Source organism: Melospiza melodia, chromosome 2, assembly GCF_035770615.1.
Source record: "Melospiza melodia melodia isolate bMelMel2 chromosome 2, bMelMel2.pri, whole genome shotgun sequence".
Lineage (NCBI taxonomy): Eukaryota > Metazoa > Chordata > Aves > Passeriformes > Passerellidae > Melospiza > Melospiza melodia.
The window spans coordinates 118,438,185-118,456,410 of NC_086195.1; the positions used below are offsets into that span (position 1 = coordinate 118,438,185).

An 18,226-nucleotide genomic window follows, 5' to 3' on the forward strand; every position below is an offset into this window, starting at 1 on the left:
TTTGGCTTGGTTAAATAAAGGGGGAAAGTGTTAATGATAGTTGTACCATAATTCTTTATGCCTTATAGGAAGATTTTCAAGACTTATCCATGTGGTGGCCCTTAACACACCAGTTTTGTTCAAACTGGACAGGCTATCACAAAATTAAGAGTACTACTACTTACTCTGCTGTCTTAAGACTTAAACTAAGGGGAGAAATTAGCTTCATATAGCAAACAGCTTAAAAAAACCCATTTCATTTCTTACCTCAGAATCAGAAATTAGGGTCTTCTTCAGGCTTCATTTTTACTGTTACCTAGGATCCTTCCTTGTGTTACTCCTGTCTGCTCTAAACATCCCTGAATCTCTTCTAATTTGTTTATGGAATTGCAGCACTGACATGCTGTAACATGTCAGTGATCCCAAAATGGGACAGAGCAGTGTATGGGTTCATCTCTAGAGTAAAGTCAATTCATCATTGAGGGTTAACATGTGCATTGAACACAAGACCAGATTACCACATGCCTTTTTACAGAAATAGACTTGAGAGTAAATGGCCAAGAATATGCATAAATGAGATGAGAATGATAGTCCATTTATTTAAAACTGAGATGAATGCACAAACTGGGATGCAGGAAGGAGAATCCCACCGTATTTTTCTGGTCAGAATTTGAACACAGGATTGCTAACTGGAACATAGGCTGCTTTGGGAGATTTGCTGAACCATGCTCTCAGACCTTAATTCGGGTCTCATGTATAAAATTGGAAACAGTGTAGGTTAAAGTGCCTTTTTTCTTCTAATGGTATATTGCTAGAATTTTATGGGAAAGTGTATTAATTTTTCCATTTCCTTCCCCCCATGTAGCACAAATATTGACTACAGAACAGACTGGATGAATGAAATTTTCAGAGTTAAGGCTAACAGCAAAAGTAAGCTAGTGTAAAACTGCAGCAGGGTTAAAATTAATGGATGTTTATCTCTTACTGTGGAAAGAAAGAGAAGCATGTATGATAAAATTAGTCTCTATAGCCCATCTAAAAACAGCTGCCAGACAGTCACTGAAGGATAGCAAGCTCAAGTCCAGGATAGAAGGAAACAACTGGGACTAAAATGATTGTTGCCAGAGGAAAGACTTTTACATATATACCCTGATGACTGGTTTAGCATGGGTTCATTCTCTGTAGGTATCTCAGGGTTTGATCAGTTTTATATTTCTGACTAAGTTATGCAAAATTAATCACAATCTTAGCATGGTTTTAAGCCTAATGTAATCTGATTTTTAAACAATACTGCTGCAGTACTCCCTGATCTTCCTTATGTTAGCAGCAGAACCACGTTGCTTCTAAGTGGCACCAACTGAGTGAGATTTGGTGAAGACAAATAGGGAGTTTTAATTTTGCTCTTCAGCTGTCTTGGTGACCTGAGGCAATTCACCATATTGCTTCAATGTCACTAGTGAAGCAAGTAAATTCTGTGGAGGAAGGGGAAGATGCAGGTATGCTGTGGTATAGCTTATCTTATGCCATGCTGTAAAGTTCATTATTAAGATTTCAGATAAACTTAGTGTTTTTAAGATGATTTTCAGTGCAATAATTTCATTTTAGAGTAATAGAACTTGGCTGGAGGAAGAACCCAGAAATTTTCAAAGTTTTAAGTTGTCCAAGGATCATCTTTCACAGGGGAGAGAATACTGTTTAGCACACCAAGCTGAATGGGAAGTAGTACAATCATGAACTCTTGCAGTAAAAAAATCTCATTAGTTTGGCTGGAAAGATGCTAATGAGGATGACACAGAAAGCAATAAAAGCATCACACTTCAACTCAAATAATTTTAAATGTAAATGTCTACCACAAGGTTAAAAGAGCTTATGTTACAGAGGGCATGTTTCTCTGGGCTTCTTCTGGGGAAAGTTCTGGTAGTCACCTTACTTTGTCTATCCTGAAACAGATTTTTGAAGGCGTTTCAGCATGTTAAAGTATTTTATATATTAGAACAGGTTTTTCAAAACTGTTGTCTTTCCTCCAAATGAGAATGAACTCTTTTCTAAATAATAGTAGTGCAAGTCTTATGTGAGATTTTCAAGATTTAAATTCCATAAAACTACTGATAATGTCAATTGTTTGTCTAGAGGGAAATGTTGACTTTCACTTTGCAGTCAATTAGATAATAAGCTTAAAAGGAAATATTTCTGTGATTTTATTGGTCAGACTTAGATTGATAGCAATAACAGAGCAGAGGGATGGGAAGGCTGGTTAGGTGTTCCTTGTGAGCCTGCTTACTGACAACTTTTTATTACATTCACAATTACTGTTTAACTGATCAGTTGTAACACACATTGTATTCTTAAGAACTCACTGAATTTAATAAAGACTCATTAAAAAAATTTTACCCTTTGAATCTCCATGTTGGCTTCCATTTTCTGTTTTGTGTCAGGGAACTTCATGCAGTTATCTGATTTCATTGTTGGGTGGTTGCATGGATATTAGGATTTAAAAGTCTGAATTGCATATCTCTGCAGAAAATCCTCTTAGCTTATTATGCACTTTGGTTCATCCAGGTAAGTTTAGCATAAAGTAGAATATATAAGACTAGATTACCTAGTCTGTTGAAGAACTACATTAACTTATGTACTGCACATTGTAAGCAATATTGCAACAGACCTTTTTCCTTCTAAATTCCTAGTTGAAAATTACTAAGGAATTGAACCAGACTATTTTATCTATTTGATAGGCAAAAATCTCTTTATAGTATTTTCAATATTTAATGCCTTTTTTTTTTTTTTTTTTTTTTTGGTGGGGGGGGAGATTGTGGTGCATCAGTTAGTAAAATCCTAATGTAAAGTTGGATGTAAATGTGAGGTAGAATTTTTGGGGTCCTTTTTTGACCCTGTTGTATGCATTCCAATGACTTTTCTCTAGTATGATCATTATCATGGAAATTCCGGTCAAATACTACAGCAAGAGCTGACTGTAAATTCTGTAAATATTTTAAAATGTTTAGGGTTGGGCTTTTTTCAGAGAAACGGGAAGAAAAAATGTTGGTGTAATCAACATTTCTGAATGAAGTTATCTTATTCTGTAGTCCTGTCAAAACAATGTAAATACCAATCAGTTCAATCCAGATAGTGATAGGACGAGGGAGAATGGCTTTAAACTAAAAAGAGAGGAAAAATTCTTTGCTATGAGAGTGGTGAGGCCTTGGTACAGGCAACCCAGGGAAGTTGTGGATCCCCCATCCCTGGAAGTGTTTAAGACCAGGTTGAATGGGGCCCTGAGCAACCTCATCTAGTGGGTGGCACCCCTGACCACAGAGGAGGGGTTGGATCCAGATGTCCCTTCCAACCCAAGTTCATGTCTTAATCTCAGAAATGTCTAAAAGAGTATTAAATTCACAAATATATGTACTTTGCTTCTTTTTCCAGCAAGTCCTTTATAAGTGAGGTTTTACTCACTTGCATTTGAATCCACATATTCAACCCCTTCATGGGGCTCAGTGTTTCTGCTTTGGCAGTTGCTACATACAAATGTTAGAGCTAGACATTACTGAGCATACATTATTAAAATACCTGGGATCGAGTCCTCCCTTCCTTGTTATTTCAGCAATATATCCTCTACTTGAATAATTATATCATAGCATCAGCTCTTACAATTAAGAGAGAAGGAAAAGCCCACCCTTTTAAAATTTCCACTGTCTTTATTTTTTGCTTAGAAAAAGTTAACTCTGCTGAATGCCACTCATCAGGTGGTAGATGTAAGAAGACTGTCTAGCTTGAAGAATTAATTTCTCTCTTTGGAATATGGTGTATCCATGTTCTCTGGTATATACTAATATGTCACTGTATTGTAATTATAATACTGATTTATGCCATTTATATAAACAACTTCTGAAAGAATGATTGGAAAAGGATCTGGAAAGTTGCAAAATTAATATTAGAAGTTTTGCCCTTTGAACAGTGACCTCAATGGGATAACAACTTCCATTTCCATTTCTTTCACTGTAAAAATCAAGGCAAGTGTTGGGTAGCTATGGACAGTCTTTACAATTCTGTTTCTCAAGAATGAAAACTGGTTGTGTATTAAAGGTTTTCTTGAATTCTCCAATAGACAAATCTTACAGAAGTTTATTTACATTACTGCAAACAAGATGTTTCAAGGAATCCTCACTTCCCATCTGTTTTATATAAAACCTAAACTTCGGTGGCAGCTTTGCAATACACTTACAGATCCTGGACTTCATATATACTTATTGCAAAGTTTAATGCTCCCTTCAGTCCTGACACTTCAACACACATCTGTTTGAGTTATTTACAAGCTTATATAGCTCTTTTCCTTATTTCCAAGCATGCTGTTGTTGGTACTCTTTCTCAGCAAGTTGCAGGGAAAATTTTCACTGACCAAACAAGTCCCTTTTTTTGAGTTTAGCTTACTGTTACAAGTTTTAAAGGTTTTAACTTAAAACAACAGGAAAACGTAGATCACTTTCTAAATGTTAAATTGACCACTGAAATGGAGTAGTTGTGCAAAAGATTAATGAACTATTCCTGCAGATTTTCCAGTCTAAGACTGGATGTTAGTAGGCTTCTGGCTGTTATTTTTAATGAAGGAATTCCCCAGTTAAAATTATAATTCATTTTAGAACAGCCCAATCTCACGCAATTAGTGCATTTAGATTGTTCTGAAATAGCAGAACTGACTCCTTCATCAGCTATGCAATATGTGCCTCTACAGAGGTAACTAGCACCTGAACAGAAAATAGTGACATTTTTAGAGCCCTTTAAGTATCGCACATTCCTTCATTAGAGCACACACAGCAGAGCAGCCTCAGTTGTACAAGAAGCCTTTTGGTTATTCAGACTGAGAGGAGAATCTCTGGCCCTTCTTGGGAAGGTGAGAAGAGGGAGGAGACGTAATATCAACTTTATAGTGCATTAGTTGGAGCTCATGGTTTTGGACAATGTGCTTCTCTCTTTGGTACAGTTCCTATTCCTGTGTTGACTGACATTAACAGCACAATTCAATTGTCCCATTCCGAGTTGCTGGTGGCATTTAAGAAGCATTAGCATGCTCAGATCATCCACATGGCAGATGCAGAGTGAGAGCTGTGCTGGATGCCACAAGGAATGTTCAAGGGCATTTTTTTTCGTGCCCTAGATGGTATTCTCACTAGATGCCTATATGTAGGCACCAAATAATTCTAGCAGAAATGACTGTGAAGTGATCATACACTTGCTAATACAAATGAAGCCTTTTTATAGTTTCTTCTTTTGCCAACTTGGAGAAACCAGCATGTGAAAATAGACATCTTTCAGTATAGGGAGAGTTAATTTGTCTTGCTGGGACAGATTTGTAGTCTGTATTTGGTCTTAGAATTAATATTCCGTCTTACAGGTTAAATATTATATATTTTTACAGTAAGCATGCTGAATTCAAATGTTTCAATATAACATTTTCATCTTAGAAAAATCATTTTTCTTCAACTATATGTTTGTCTTAAGTTCTGAATTGGTTGCTGAACTTCTTCCTTATAATCTTTGTTTTGAACGTGTTCCAGACTATAAGATGAAAAATAAATAAAAAGCCCTTATCTTATAGTTCTTTTAAATAACTTGTGCTTGGATAGGTCTTACTACAAATCCTGAATTGAGATTTCCATCTGTATTTAAGAACAGCTTCTAACCTGGACCAATGGAAATCATTTCTTGTGTAACTGCGGTATCTAAATTAGTGGTTTCTGAAAAAATATAGTATCCAATGATCAAATGGTTCTGATGATGGCTTTTCTTTTTCTCCTGGGATCTTTTCCAGTGTAGTCTTCCCTCTGTTTCTAGCTATGCTTTTAAAAGAAATTTTCTATCTGAGGCTCTAAATTTCCCTAGCTGTGGATTTTAAAAATGCCTTGCTTCTTTGTACTAAGCTTCCTCAAAATGCTGATGATATCAACATTTGCTGATGATATCCTCATGACATCAGCAACATTCAGGGAATGTTAGTAGTCTGTGATTTGCACTTTCCCTTTTCTTGGATGAGGCATTCCTCATCGGGCACCTCTGAAGAGCTGGAGCACCTGCTGCTCTGTGGCCATTTGAGCAGCTCACATGGGAGTGGTTGTCACAGAATCACAGAATATTCTGAGCAATACTGGAAGGGACCCACAAGGATCATCAAATCCAGCTCTTAAATGAACAACCTGTACAGGGATTGAGCTCATGACCTTGGTGTTATTAGCAACATGCTCTGATCAGCTGAGCTAATCTTGTGTCAGTCCAGGCAGTTCTTGGAAATGGGGGAAATAGGGTAATTGCAAGAGCTCTTGGAAAGTGCTCCTGGGTAGAGCTGGGCTTGTAGAATGAAACAAGGTGTTCACCCTGTTACAGACATTATTTGTAGTGCTGGTGGTGATTTTACCTAGAGAATAAAGCATTACTGTCTTTAGACTTCCTAAAATTTTGGAAGTCTGAAGTTGGAAGGGATTTTTGATACCCTATAGCACTCTTATTTTAAACTACTTCTTCAACTGGACTGGTGAACCAATGATAAGATATTAAAAGTTGTTACTTAACAGTATTCATAGAAAGTGATAGACATTGACTCCTGGTGTCGCAGATTCAAGGTAACATTTTCTTCTATGGAATAAATCTTGTAACATAGTTAAGGTAATTCTGCAGCTGTGGACAGGAATTCTGGCTCAAATGCAGAGGAGAGGAAGGAAAGGTTAGTTCAGAGTTTTTTTGGTTTTGTGGGGTTTTTTTGTTTTTTTGGTTTGGGTTTTTTTTGCATATGTAGCATTCCAGTGAAGGGTCCTGGGGTGGAACTCTGCAAATTAAAATCTGTTGTCCATAAGCACCTAGTTCTTCCACTCACATAAGGAAGGACTTCCGTTATGGTAAAAGAGCTGGGTATGTTTACAGGCACTTTGGCAAAGGTGATAAAGAGTAAAAACAAGGGTTTGGGTTTTTGGAGAGATTTTGAGCTTATTTTCCCCCCGTTATGGTTGAAAATGAGAGATTAGATGCAGAATCTTGAACACATTCATCACTAGGACAAGTCACCCTATAGCAATGTTTTTACATTTGAATAGTAGTATTGGGAATAAGGACTTTAATTTGGTTTAATTGCTAAGTTTGAGTTGTTTCCTAACTCTGTTGTTACTTTATCTATTATCTTTGCTTCTATGCCCTATTTGGCATTCTTTTGGAAACTGACTACTAGGTAAATTCTTCTTTACTGAACTTGAAAGCTTTTAAATAAATTTCTCTTGTTACAGGTCATCTGGGGGATTTTTTTAGTGATGTGGTGTATCACAGTTCTTGAGAAACAGCTTTCTAAACTCTCATGGTATATACTTTACTCAAAAAAAACCTCTCTGCAGGCATTGTTTGCTACCTTTATAAAATCTGTAATTTTTTACGGCGAAAAACCCAAAATCTTCATCATAACTTTATTAAATAGGTTGGTGGCTTGTAACAAAGTTATTATATTTATTTCAAAACCTTGAATCTGTAAAACTACAAGTATTTCAAAAGTAAATTCTTTCATAATATCTGTTAAGATGGAGGTTGAAAGGTTTTTTCCTGAAACAGATAATACAACATGAGTAATTTCAGGTGTCCCCAAGAAGCTGTCCAATGTATCAGTCTTGAAATGTGATATGTGTTGAAGATTGAAGTTGTTTTTATTAAATATTTAACATCCTAGAAGTTTTTCTATATGACCATTTTTGGAAATAGTCATCAATTTTTCTGATGTGCCCATATTCTGTAATAGTTTATTCAATTTATAATCTGAAATCTTTTTGAAGGTGTGTTGAAAAATAGAATACCAAGAGATTTAAGTCATCTGTGGAGGACTATGTGATTTCATGGTACTTGACTGTCAAATGTGTATTTATCTATTTAGGTTCAAACAAAGAAGGAAGAAACTTTGCCACCACCACATAGTCAAAACATTCCAACTTTTTACTTTCCTCGAGGATGTCCTAAGGAAAAAGTAAATATAGATGCTGTGATTGCCAAAATTGAGAAAACTTTTTCTGAATTTCCGAATGAGAGGGCAACGTTAGAAGACATGGGTAAGGTTGCAAAGGTGAGAACTTGCTGGCCATTTTCTTTTTGTACTGTACTCCTGTGGAAAGGAAAGATGAGTTCTGTGTGCTTGCTTTTCTTGTATTGTGTGTTTCCATCTCCCACACATTAGTATTTAATGATATTTTACATTGTTGATAATAGTTATGTGGAAGTTTCTGCATTAGCTGTCTATCAAATGACCTTATAAAAAGAAACAAAACATTAAAACAAAACTTGAACTACTTTTTTTGCTGCATAAGTAACCAAATACTAAAGAACAAGATTGTATGTTGTTCTCCATTCCACATTGACCAAGAGAGTTAAGGCAAAAGCACTCCTAATATATGTTTTGTTTTCAGATATTCACACAGGTTGGAGTTTTTTTTCTCATTCTGCTAAACCTCCATTGCAAAGACACTGGTAAAGACAGGATGGTTTGGTAACTTGAGATTATAGCTCTCAAGTTATTCTTGAAGAGCTACTTTAGTTATGGCAGAGTGACAAAATACTTAGCTTAGAAAGCAGCAAATACTTTTTTAAACTTCTCTGTAAATTTAAAGACAATAAGCTATTTAATAATGGACTTAAATTTCCATTTTTTTATATTGAATTAATGCTTGAAATCTCACTGCAAGTCGTGATCTTGCTGATGAGTTTCAGGTTCTCATCTATGTTCCTGTCACTTTGTCCAGGGTCTTGAAAAGAGAAACTGACTGCTCACAAGAGCGGGACTGGGAGTTTGCCTCACCAAAACTTTTTTACTGCTAAGCTGAATGATAGGATCCCTGTCTTCCACAGGTCCTTCCAACATAGAAGTACATAGAAGTAAGGAGGTAGGGAAGAGACCCTTCTCTCTCAGCAAGGAAGCTGAAAGGGTCTGGTCACCTGTTATTCAATGATGAAGACAGTATTCATCACAACCACTTCTTTTATTCTGTTTGAAGTACTAGTTAAGCCATTGCATGAGAAGTAATTGTACTTTTGCTCCAGTGCCCTTACACATCTTGCAGTATTCAGTGGTTTTGGAGATCCTTGGGGATGCCAGCATGTCTGACTGCTCCCAGCTGGAGTCTGTTTTAGGCAGGCTGGGCTCTTGGCTGTTACAGCTGCAGACACTTGGGCTTTAGGTGCTTGTGCTTACACTGGAGTTGGGAATGTGTAGCTGTTGAGTACCCTAAAGCGAGATCCTGCTGCTCAGGGCAGGCTGGCCTGCTACTTAAAATTGGATGCAGGATGTACCATGCACGTGCAAAGGATGCAGATGAGTTGAGCCATCTTCTGAGCCAGACAAGTGTCAATTTGCTCCAGTTCAGAGGGTCTGTAAGTGTGCTGTCTTGAGCTTAGCTTAAGGACATCCAGCTCTTGAAGTGGAGTTTAAGATGGACTCTGTTCAGCTGCTTAGAGCATGGACAGACAGCCACGTGACTCACTGTGTTAGTCCATTAGGAATGCTGCAAGTTTCCCTGTGTTTTGCTCTCCACTTTTGGATTTCAGCCTAAAGTTGCTTTAAATAGATTATTTCAGGACGTGAAGCTGGTTTCAGAAACTGGTTTTAAAAATATCTCTTCCCTAATGCTTTTTTCTTAACACTTGTAAATTTTGAAGGATCCATAAATAGAAGAGTAGCCCTCAGATAAGCAATCAATAAGCTGACTTGATGTATACTTTAATTGTAGGCTTGTGAATGCCCACTGTACTGGAAAGGTCCTTTATTTTATTGTGCTGGAGGTGAACGAACAGGATACGTGTCAGTTCATAAATTTGTTGCAATGTGGCGGAAGTAAGTAGATTACTGTTTTTAGAAGTACTGGGTTTTTTTGCATTGAAATGTGATATTTTAAGTTCTGAATGTGATCTTGTCTTGTAAAGGGGAATAAAACACTTTCCCATAATCAGCTGTTGTCAGCAAGCTTGTACATGGGAAAATGTAACTAAATAATACTTTAATATAAACAAATCTTCATTTAGAGGGTTTATAGATTTTAAAATGTTTGGGTAAATGACAGTTCATGAGAAGTGAAAACCATGGCCCTTACTTGTAGATGCCAGTTCTGAGCAATGTGCTTTTTATTTTTAGCTCTTTTCTAAATTTAACTTTAAATTGTCCTTTCATGTAATCGATTACATGGTGTACCCACCTCCTTTAACATCAATTTAAGAGACATTTCTGCTTTGATAAGTTCACTTGGAGCATGGTTTGACATTTGTAATGACCTTTTTAATAAATATTGTTTCATAGGCCTTGCTCTAGGTTGCCTGCATGAGGTAGCATGAGCAATTTTCTGTGTAGAATACTAAATAGAAATATTTCCATTTCAGAGTACTTCAGACCTGCTATGATGATGCTGCGAAGTTTGTTCATCTTCTGATGAACCCTGGATGTAACTACCTGGTGCAAGAAGACTTCATTCCTTTTTTACAAGTAAGTTGCAGTTGAAACTATTTCTAGGAACACCACAAAATGATGAACTGGCAAAGCCCTGAGTTGCTTGAACTAAACATACTTTTTCAGGGTCATCATTAAAGTTTATTGATAATATTTAGTGCAACTGACTTTGCATGATCCACTGAGATGCTAGTGACTTGTTTTACAGTTAATAATTTTGTATAAGGTGAGGTGTTTTTTAAGCACCCTGGTAAGATTTAAAATCAATTGTAGGAATAACATGTGTATTAGAATCTTTGATGTTTCATAAGTCAGTTAAAGTTATTTAAGTCAGGTAGCCCTTTGGAGGGCAAAGGAGAAGTGGGATATGAATTCAAACCTAATATATCTTTGTTGGAAGAGCAGCAAACACCACCTATAGAAATGACTGAATAAAACCTGAATTGACTTCACTGAATCATAGACACAGAATTACAAGCTAGGACAGTCAGCAGTGTTCAAAATCCTCAGCTTATCTAAAATACAGAGGAAAAAACCCCTTTTAAAATATTTCTAAAATACAGGAAAGCTTTTGTTTATCCAATTTATTTAAAAGATAATTTTATTTTTAAAAGGTTTGGAATGTGATTTGTCTGAAGCCTTGGTGAAAATGTAGTTATCAGTAATGATTGTGGTAGTTAGTTTAAACTGTTTTGGTTAAGGAATAGCAGGTGTGTTATTCTTTGCTAATTGTCTTAAATGGATGCTAATGAATGCTCCTTGTGATATTGTTTTTTGTAGGATGTGGTGAATAGTCATCCAGGCCTTTTATTTTTAAAAGAAGCATCTGAATTCCATTCTCGGTATATTACAACAGTAAGTGATTTGTATCTGGAAAAGCTATTTTTTGGTTAACTAAGGAAATCAAGATTAGTCAAATGTCTCTAAGCATCTTTGTCCCATGGGAACAGTAGAGTTAGAGCAGGCTCTAAGTCTTCATTTCTACGTAACTAGAAATTTTGTGGAAAAGGAGTCTTTCTTAGGCCTGATAGTTCTCAACATTTTTAAGGAATTGCTGAATTTAATACTAGTAAGAGAAGCAGTGAATTGTAATAGTGTTGGATAAGTTAATGAGCATTAAATGAAGAGCAGGCTGTTATCTTAAACTCTTGATTGTGGCTGTAGACTGCATTCATTAGAATCCTGACCTTAGTCTGGGATTAATTAAATGAAGTCTTGAATGAAACATCTATATTAATATGATTATGTTCAGTATTAAGTGAAATAATGATAATATTGAAGCTGCTTGCCACTTGTCTCTCTGGGGACTTTTCTTCCAAGGAAGGTTTTTGTGCATGAAAAGTTCAATTCCTGTCTTCCCAGGGTTATGTGACTGAAGTATTTGTTCTGTACCCAAGGGAGAAATCGTTGACATTAAATTTTCTCAACTGAGGACTAGACAGTCGATTCCACTGAAGTCTCAAAAGATTAAAATTCTTCAAAATGACCTTCAGTTCACTTTCTTTGTGCATGTGAAAACTAGCTTAATGAATATTCTCCAAGAAAAAAAAAGCCATGCATCCATCTTATATCCATCTTACACTTTGACCCAGGTTAAAATTGTGGAAGGTTTTTTTTGAGAGCATTTGGGTTTTGTTTGTTACATCCTTCTTACAGAGACTTGCTGGCCTATCAAGTATGTCCTGCTGCATTAGGTTTTGCTTCTTGTTATAATGATTACCTGAGCTCACAGAACTTTCCTGTCAGTTGTGATTGAAGGAATTGTTCTGCCTGTGAGTTGTTTTGTTTCTTTGTGGATTCTTCGTTGTGTCACAGCCTGCTCTGGTTAAAATTGTGAAAGCTTGCTGAATGACCTGAAAAAGAGTAGGAAAGAAAAGGTCCTGCAATGTCCAGTTACTTTTCTTTGGAGGAACAGCTTATTGGAGAAAGTTTAGCAATATTGAATAAATCATTACTGGAAGTATTTTATTAACAAAATTCAGAATATTCTGAGTTGGAAGTGACCCATAAGAATCAAGTCTAACTCTTAAGTGAATGATCCATACAGGGGTCAAACCCACAACCTTGACATTATTTGCACCATGCTTTGACCACTGTGCTTGTTACAGTCTTCCAAAATTCTGTCCTGCAAGTTATTAATGATGATAGATTATTTTACCTATAATGAAAGAAGTCATTTCATACCTGTACTCAGTTAGCTTAACCTTGCTACATGAAGCTTCATCTAAAGGATACATCCAGCTGCAAAGCAAATGAGCCATTCTGCTGGGTTTTTATATATACCTACACATATGTATGTGTGTATGCATGCACATTACATACATCTCTTTAGCACGTGTTGTGTAAGCCATGAAAGCAATCTGGTCTGTCTCCTAAGATATGTTACAGGTTTGTTGGTCAGTCCCGTTATATATGGCCAAGATAAAGCTGAAATAAGTTTAAAATGTTTGCTGTTACAAATAAGATACTACATTTATTTTTCCAGGATGTTAGGTGCATATTTGAACTATGAGTTCTTGAAATGGTAGTCTCTGTATTGCAGCATTTCTTCTCCCTTCTGACAAAGCACTCTGCAGAATAGTAAAGTCAATTCTCTGACAATTTGCTTACGCTCTGCATCAGTTTACTTTAGAAAACAGTTTAAGTTTGTTCCCAGTTGTCTTTACCAAACATTCAATTTTGTTTTTATTTTTAGACCAGTTAAATGTATAACAGATGAGATAATGACATGCAGACGGATTAAGTTGCAAAGCTAAGGCAAAAACCTTTTTAGAAAAAATTGCTTTGTAGTGTAAGCCAAAAAATAGGCCTTCCCTAAATTCACAATTAGAATTAAGTTAATTAAGTTTCAGAAGCAGGATAATCTATTCTTCTGTCTGGAGTCATTGAACCAGCTGTTCTTGTTCGAAGTAAGAACTGAGGAGCTTGCTGCTCTACAGTTTAAGTTTTCTTTCAAAACTTCATCAGTACATTATTCTTCTATTTGTAATTTTAAAATGATTGGTTAGTTTAAACTATTGATTTACTACAGTTGAAGTCTGAAGTGATAAAAAGCTTAGCCTGTAGTTGGGAGGACATATTAATTGCAGGAAAGGGATTCCTAAGGAGAGGAACCTTAGTACCTGCTCTCTTGCAAGTGAAGCACTACAATGTATTACTGAGTCTTGCCAGTTAGCAGGTATAATCAATCACCAGTTGAGCAGTTATAGTTCATAATATGCTTGGGGTGTTTTTGGTTGTTTTTTTTTTTTTGTTTTGTTTAGTGGTGAATGACTGACTTGAAAGGTACACCTGGTTTTCTTAAGTCAAACTAATTGAGGTGAATACTGAATTCAGTTAAGTAGGAGAAAAAATATATTTTGAAGTCATATTTCAAGTCTTGAGTTTGTAAACTAAATCTGAGAAAATTATAGCGAATGCATGAGATGCCCAAAATAGCCATAGAACCATTAGTTTGGAAAAGACCTGTAAGATCATTGAGTTGAAGTACATGTAAAATTTATTTTTCAAGATGTGTAGAGTACTCATATGGATGTATTTGTTTCTGGTTCCAGTATCAGTCATGGCACAAGAACTAGTTTCTTGCATAGATTATTTTATTTTGTTCTTCACTTGGAAAATATTAATGTTCTTTTAATGCTATTAACAGGGGGTTTTTTTCCAAATAGAATGAAGTTAAATGGGGAAAAACATTCTCTTTGCACCTGCAGGAAATATTTCTGTCAGATGTAGATTTGTTGTGTTTGTAGACTTCAGAAGTAGCAACATCTGCTGTACTCTAATTCTTAAGCAGTCCCAATTCTATTTCTGTAAAATCAGTTATGAAGTAAAACAGTCTCCCAGCAAATGCAGGTCTTTAAATCTGAAGTAATAAGATATGTTAATAGGTTTATTTGATTGTATCCTGTAGATCTGGGAGACTTGAGGTAGTAAAATCACCAATATACATATTTTGGATAGCACATAATATTCTGCAACATTACTGAGTGAGATATAGGTACTGCAGCATTGAAATAAAACTCATCTAGATGAGTTTAGATATAGATTTAGAAATTATTTGAATAGTGGATAATATGACACAAGAGAAGTTCTAACTAATGAGAACAATAGAAATATGGGAAACATGGAGCTCTCTAATGCAGCTGTACTAAAACATCTTTGAGAAATATTTGGATGGGTATTTAATTACCATAGCTAAAGTTTCTTTCCATTTTCTCTTTTTTGCAGGTCATACAGAGAATATTTTATACAGTAAATAGGTCCTGGTCTGGGAAAATAACTTGTAATGAACTCAGGAAAAGCAATTTTTTGCAGGTTTGTAATATCTAAAATTTTGCAAGACAGATATTTCTGGAAGTTTTAAAAAACTGAATTAACTAAAGGCTTAAGGGAGTAACATAAATAGCATTTCTTCCTTTTCCAAAAAGTAATGAAGACCCAATTGCATTAATTCTCATACATTAGAATATGTTTAAATGTAACTTTTTCTATCTGGAGCTGTATACATGTAAATGTGTGTAGCAGAAGTTGGTCTGATCTGTTCATTCTTTTGTGAATGCATTCATTTTCTGCCACGTGTTCAGTTTTGCTGTCACACTGTATGGTGTGCATTGTCCCTGAAAACAAAAATTGTTCCACTGAAATAGCATTATATATTAACTTAGTTATGAGAACTCAGACCATTCAAAAAATAAATGTCTTACAAACTCTTTAATATGTTCTGTTTGTCCTTCTGATAATAGAATGTGGCATTATTGGAAGAGGAAGCTGATATTAACCAGCTGACAGAATACTTCTCATATGAACATTTTTATGTTATCTATTGCAAATTTTGGGAGCTGGACACAGACCATGACCTCTATATTGATCGGAAGGATTTAGCTCGACATAATGATTATGGTATGACAAATGAAGCACCTTTTGTTTACATGTATTAAATGACCTGTAAACTTTGAGCTGAGGAAGTGGTTTGATGCCAGGGAGAGTTTCATGAGTCTGTTGGTGTAGCTGGTCCTGCTGACTCAGTGAACTAAAGCAGGACAAGTCATCTGTGATGCTACTTTGCATCTACAAATACCAGATTTGAGGAAAATTCTGAATTTGAATTCTGATCTTGATAAAGAAGTAGGGCAAATATCACTTATGTGTTGGTGTATTATAAATGGTTTTATTTGGAAATTTTGGGTTGTTATCTTGGACAAAATCCATTTTACTGATATTACTCAAGTAGCATTACTTTTATGGCAAGATATGGAAAGAGTAGAAAAGGCAAACATACCTTCAGGTACTTGGCTTATTTGGAGTTTTGCTAACTCAGCTGCAGTGTGTTTTGCTTTAATACTGTTAAGCACTAGTTAGCAAGTTTACGTTTGCTGCATGTACAATATGCATTGACTGTGATTCTGTAGTCTTGCATGCTTGTTTCTATTTTAAATATTCTTGTGGCTTGTATGGAACTGTTGGGGCTCTTTTCAGATCCTTGTGTCCACCTTCATAGTGTTCCTTTCAGGACTGGAAAGCTTACCTAAGCACAAAGTGATTATGGAGTATTATCCCACATTAAAAAGGATAAACACAATTCTGATTGCTTCTCAAAATTTGCCTACTAAAGTTTGACTGTGCTTTAGGACAGTGAGAAAGGAAAACTGCTTTCATTTGAGTGGCTGCTCTGTTAAGTTAGTACATTTTAGGAAGAAAGCACAACTAATACACACAACTAATAATTGCAGTGCCACCTGCAATTTAATTTTGCAGATTCTTAAGGATAAATTGAATATCCTTTACAAAAGTAGTGCTTAGTTCAGACATGTCTGTAAAATCCCTGAAATGGTTTCAAAATAGAAGCACGGATCAAAACCATGTCAAAAATAGACCCCTGTCAGAATCAGTAAGGTATGTTTATTATGTGTGATCGTGCCAGTTCTGGTTTGGCTCTTTGCCAAAGTCATGTAAAACTTACTGCCACTGGAAAACATGATTTACTTGTCAAAGAAGTGGGAAATACAGTTTTATTAATCAGCCAATTTTATTACTTGTATTGCAATTTGATTACTATTTCTGCATTAAGTTTGAATTCAAAGCTGGGTGGTTGTAGTTTTGCTTTGGAGGCTTTGTGTTAAGTGATCCTCTCTAAAAGGACTTAAAGGGATTAGTGAGCACTACCCCTGATCATTCTCACTGATCTGTGTATGTAAGAGGAGAGTTCCAGTAAACTTTTCAACAACAGGATACATGCAAAAATAACTTGCATAGAGTTGACTTTGTTTCAAACTTTTCTTCACAGCAATTTCAAATAGGATGATAGAACGCATCTTCTCAGGAGCAGTAACAAGGTACTTGTTTTGTATGCTGGTCTAAATCCCATTTCATTTTTGCTTGTTAAATTCAGTGGTATTCCAAGGGAAAAAGATGACTCCCCTCACAAAGGAGCAGTGAATTTCAAGATGAGATTTGTAGTTTAAATTCTAGTAGTACTAGAGTGGTCTTGGAACGTTTGGTATGGTTCAAGTTCTTCACTCTCTTTACCCATATGAACACAGGCCACTGGGTATTGTATGATGGGAATGAAGAAGGAAGAAATCATTCTTTTTCCATCCCTCAAACCTATAAAATGTGCGAGGAGAACTGAGCTTTTAAGTACTAATTGTAAAATCAATGCTTATTGCATCAATAAATTTACAAGAATGCCTCCAGTTGAGTTAGTTCACATTTTTGACAGTCATTCTTCATTTCTCCCCTTGGGATTGACTTCCTCTTTTGTATTTATGGCATTTCATTAATTTTTGAAATGTTTCCTAGCACAATATCTGAGATAAAAAGCAACCAATCAACAGAAATAAAAGCTGAAATAAGAGACTTACCAGGAATATGTCTAGAGCTTACTCCTTTATCTGAGTTTCATGGGCAAGACAAAAACATATACCATATTTTTCCAGACATCTTGAAGTTAATAATGAAATTCATTTTTTGATGTTTTGAAATGTAATATGTCTAGGAACTGCCTACCTGACTTTTTACTAGACAGGTTGACTCTGTGCAACTTACTTGGTTCCTGCATTTATGAGAGTAGAAACAGACAATTATGTTCTTGCCATGGACATTTACTTCCTTAAGCTTTCTGTTTAATTTTTATCTTCATATTTTCATTCCAAAACTTTTAGCTAGTGGAGTTCTGTAAAGCTTTTAAGTTCTCATTCCTTCTACCTGAATAGAAATTCTAAAAAGCCTCTGTACTTGTGGATAATATATCATCAAAAATTTTTGAGATGGCTCTTCTGTTAACTATTTAGCACCTTATGAACACTGGATCATTTAGGAGTAAATAGTTAATACCAACAACGAAAATAATCCTTAATATTGCTTAGTAAAAGCTAGGTGTTCTAAAATAAATTTTCTATCTTTTTCCTCATTGGCCTCCAAGAGGTAGAAAAGCACAAAAAGATGGGAAGATTAGCTACGCTGATTTTGTCTGGTTTTTGATATCTGAAGAGGACAAGAAAACACCAACTAGGTAAGAATGAATTTGTTTCAGCAGGAATAAAGACTGATTTTGTTTTTCCAGTCCTTAAATGGGGACCACTGATGAACAGCTGCAACTCTAATGGAAGAAGCTTATACTATAAAAACATGAGTGGAAAAGTGGCCCAGTTCTTTGCATCATCTGTGTTTATCAGTGTCTCCTGCTGTAGCTGTAGAAGTCTAATTTATTGACTTTTAAGAGGCTAATTCAGTGTTATTGTTTCATAAGTTGTGTGTGGCCTATTTATAAACAGGGCCACAGGTTAAGGATGTTGCAGC

General features: G+C 35.7%; 1 protein-coding gene across 3 annotated transcripts in view; it reads left to right on the plus strand.

Moving 5' to 3' along the window:
• PPP2R3B (protein phosphatase 2 regulatory subunit B''beta) overlaps positions 1-18,226 on the plus strand; it is a 44,553-nt gene that overhangs the window by 21,039 nt on the left and 5,288 nt on the right. For all 3 annotated transcript variants that reach the window (XM_063149699.1, XM_063149700.1, XM_063149701.1), the window contains 8 exons: positions 7,877-8,062; positions 9,720-9,823; positions 10,363-10,465; positions 11,210-11,284; positions 14,657-14,743; positions 15,172-15,328; positions 16,713-16,761; positions 17,850-17,939. In XM_063149699.1, coding sequence (XP_063005769.1) covers positions 7,877-8,062; positions 9,720-9,823; positions 10,363-10,465; positions 11,210-11,284; positions 14,657-14,743; positions 15,172-15,328; positions 16,713-16,761; positions 17,850-17,939 — 851 coding nt within the window. The remainder of the gene's footprint in view (positions 1-7,876; positions 8,063-9,719; positions 9,824-10,362; positions 10,466-11,209; positions 11,285-14,656; positions 14,744-15,171; positions 15,329-16,712; positions 16,762-17,849; positions 17,940-18,226) is intronic.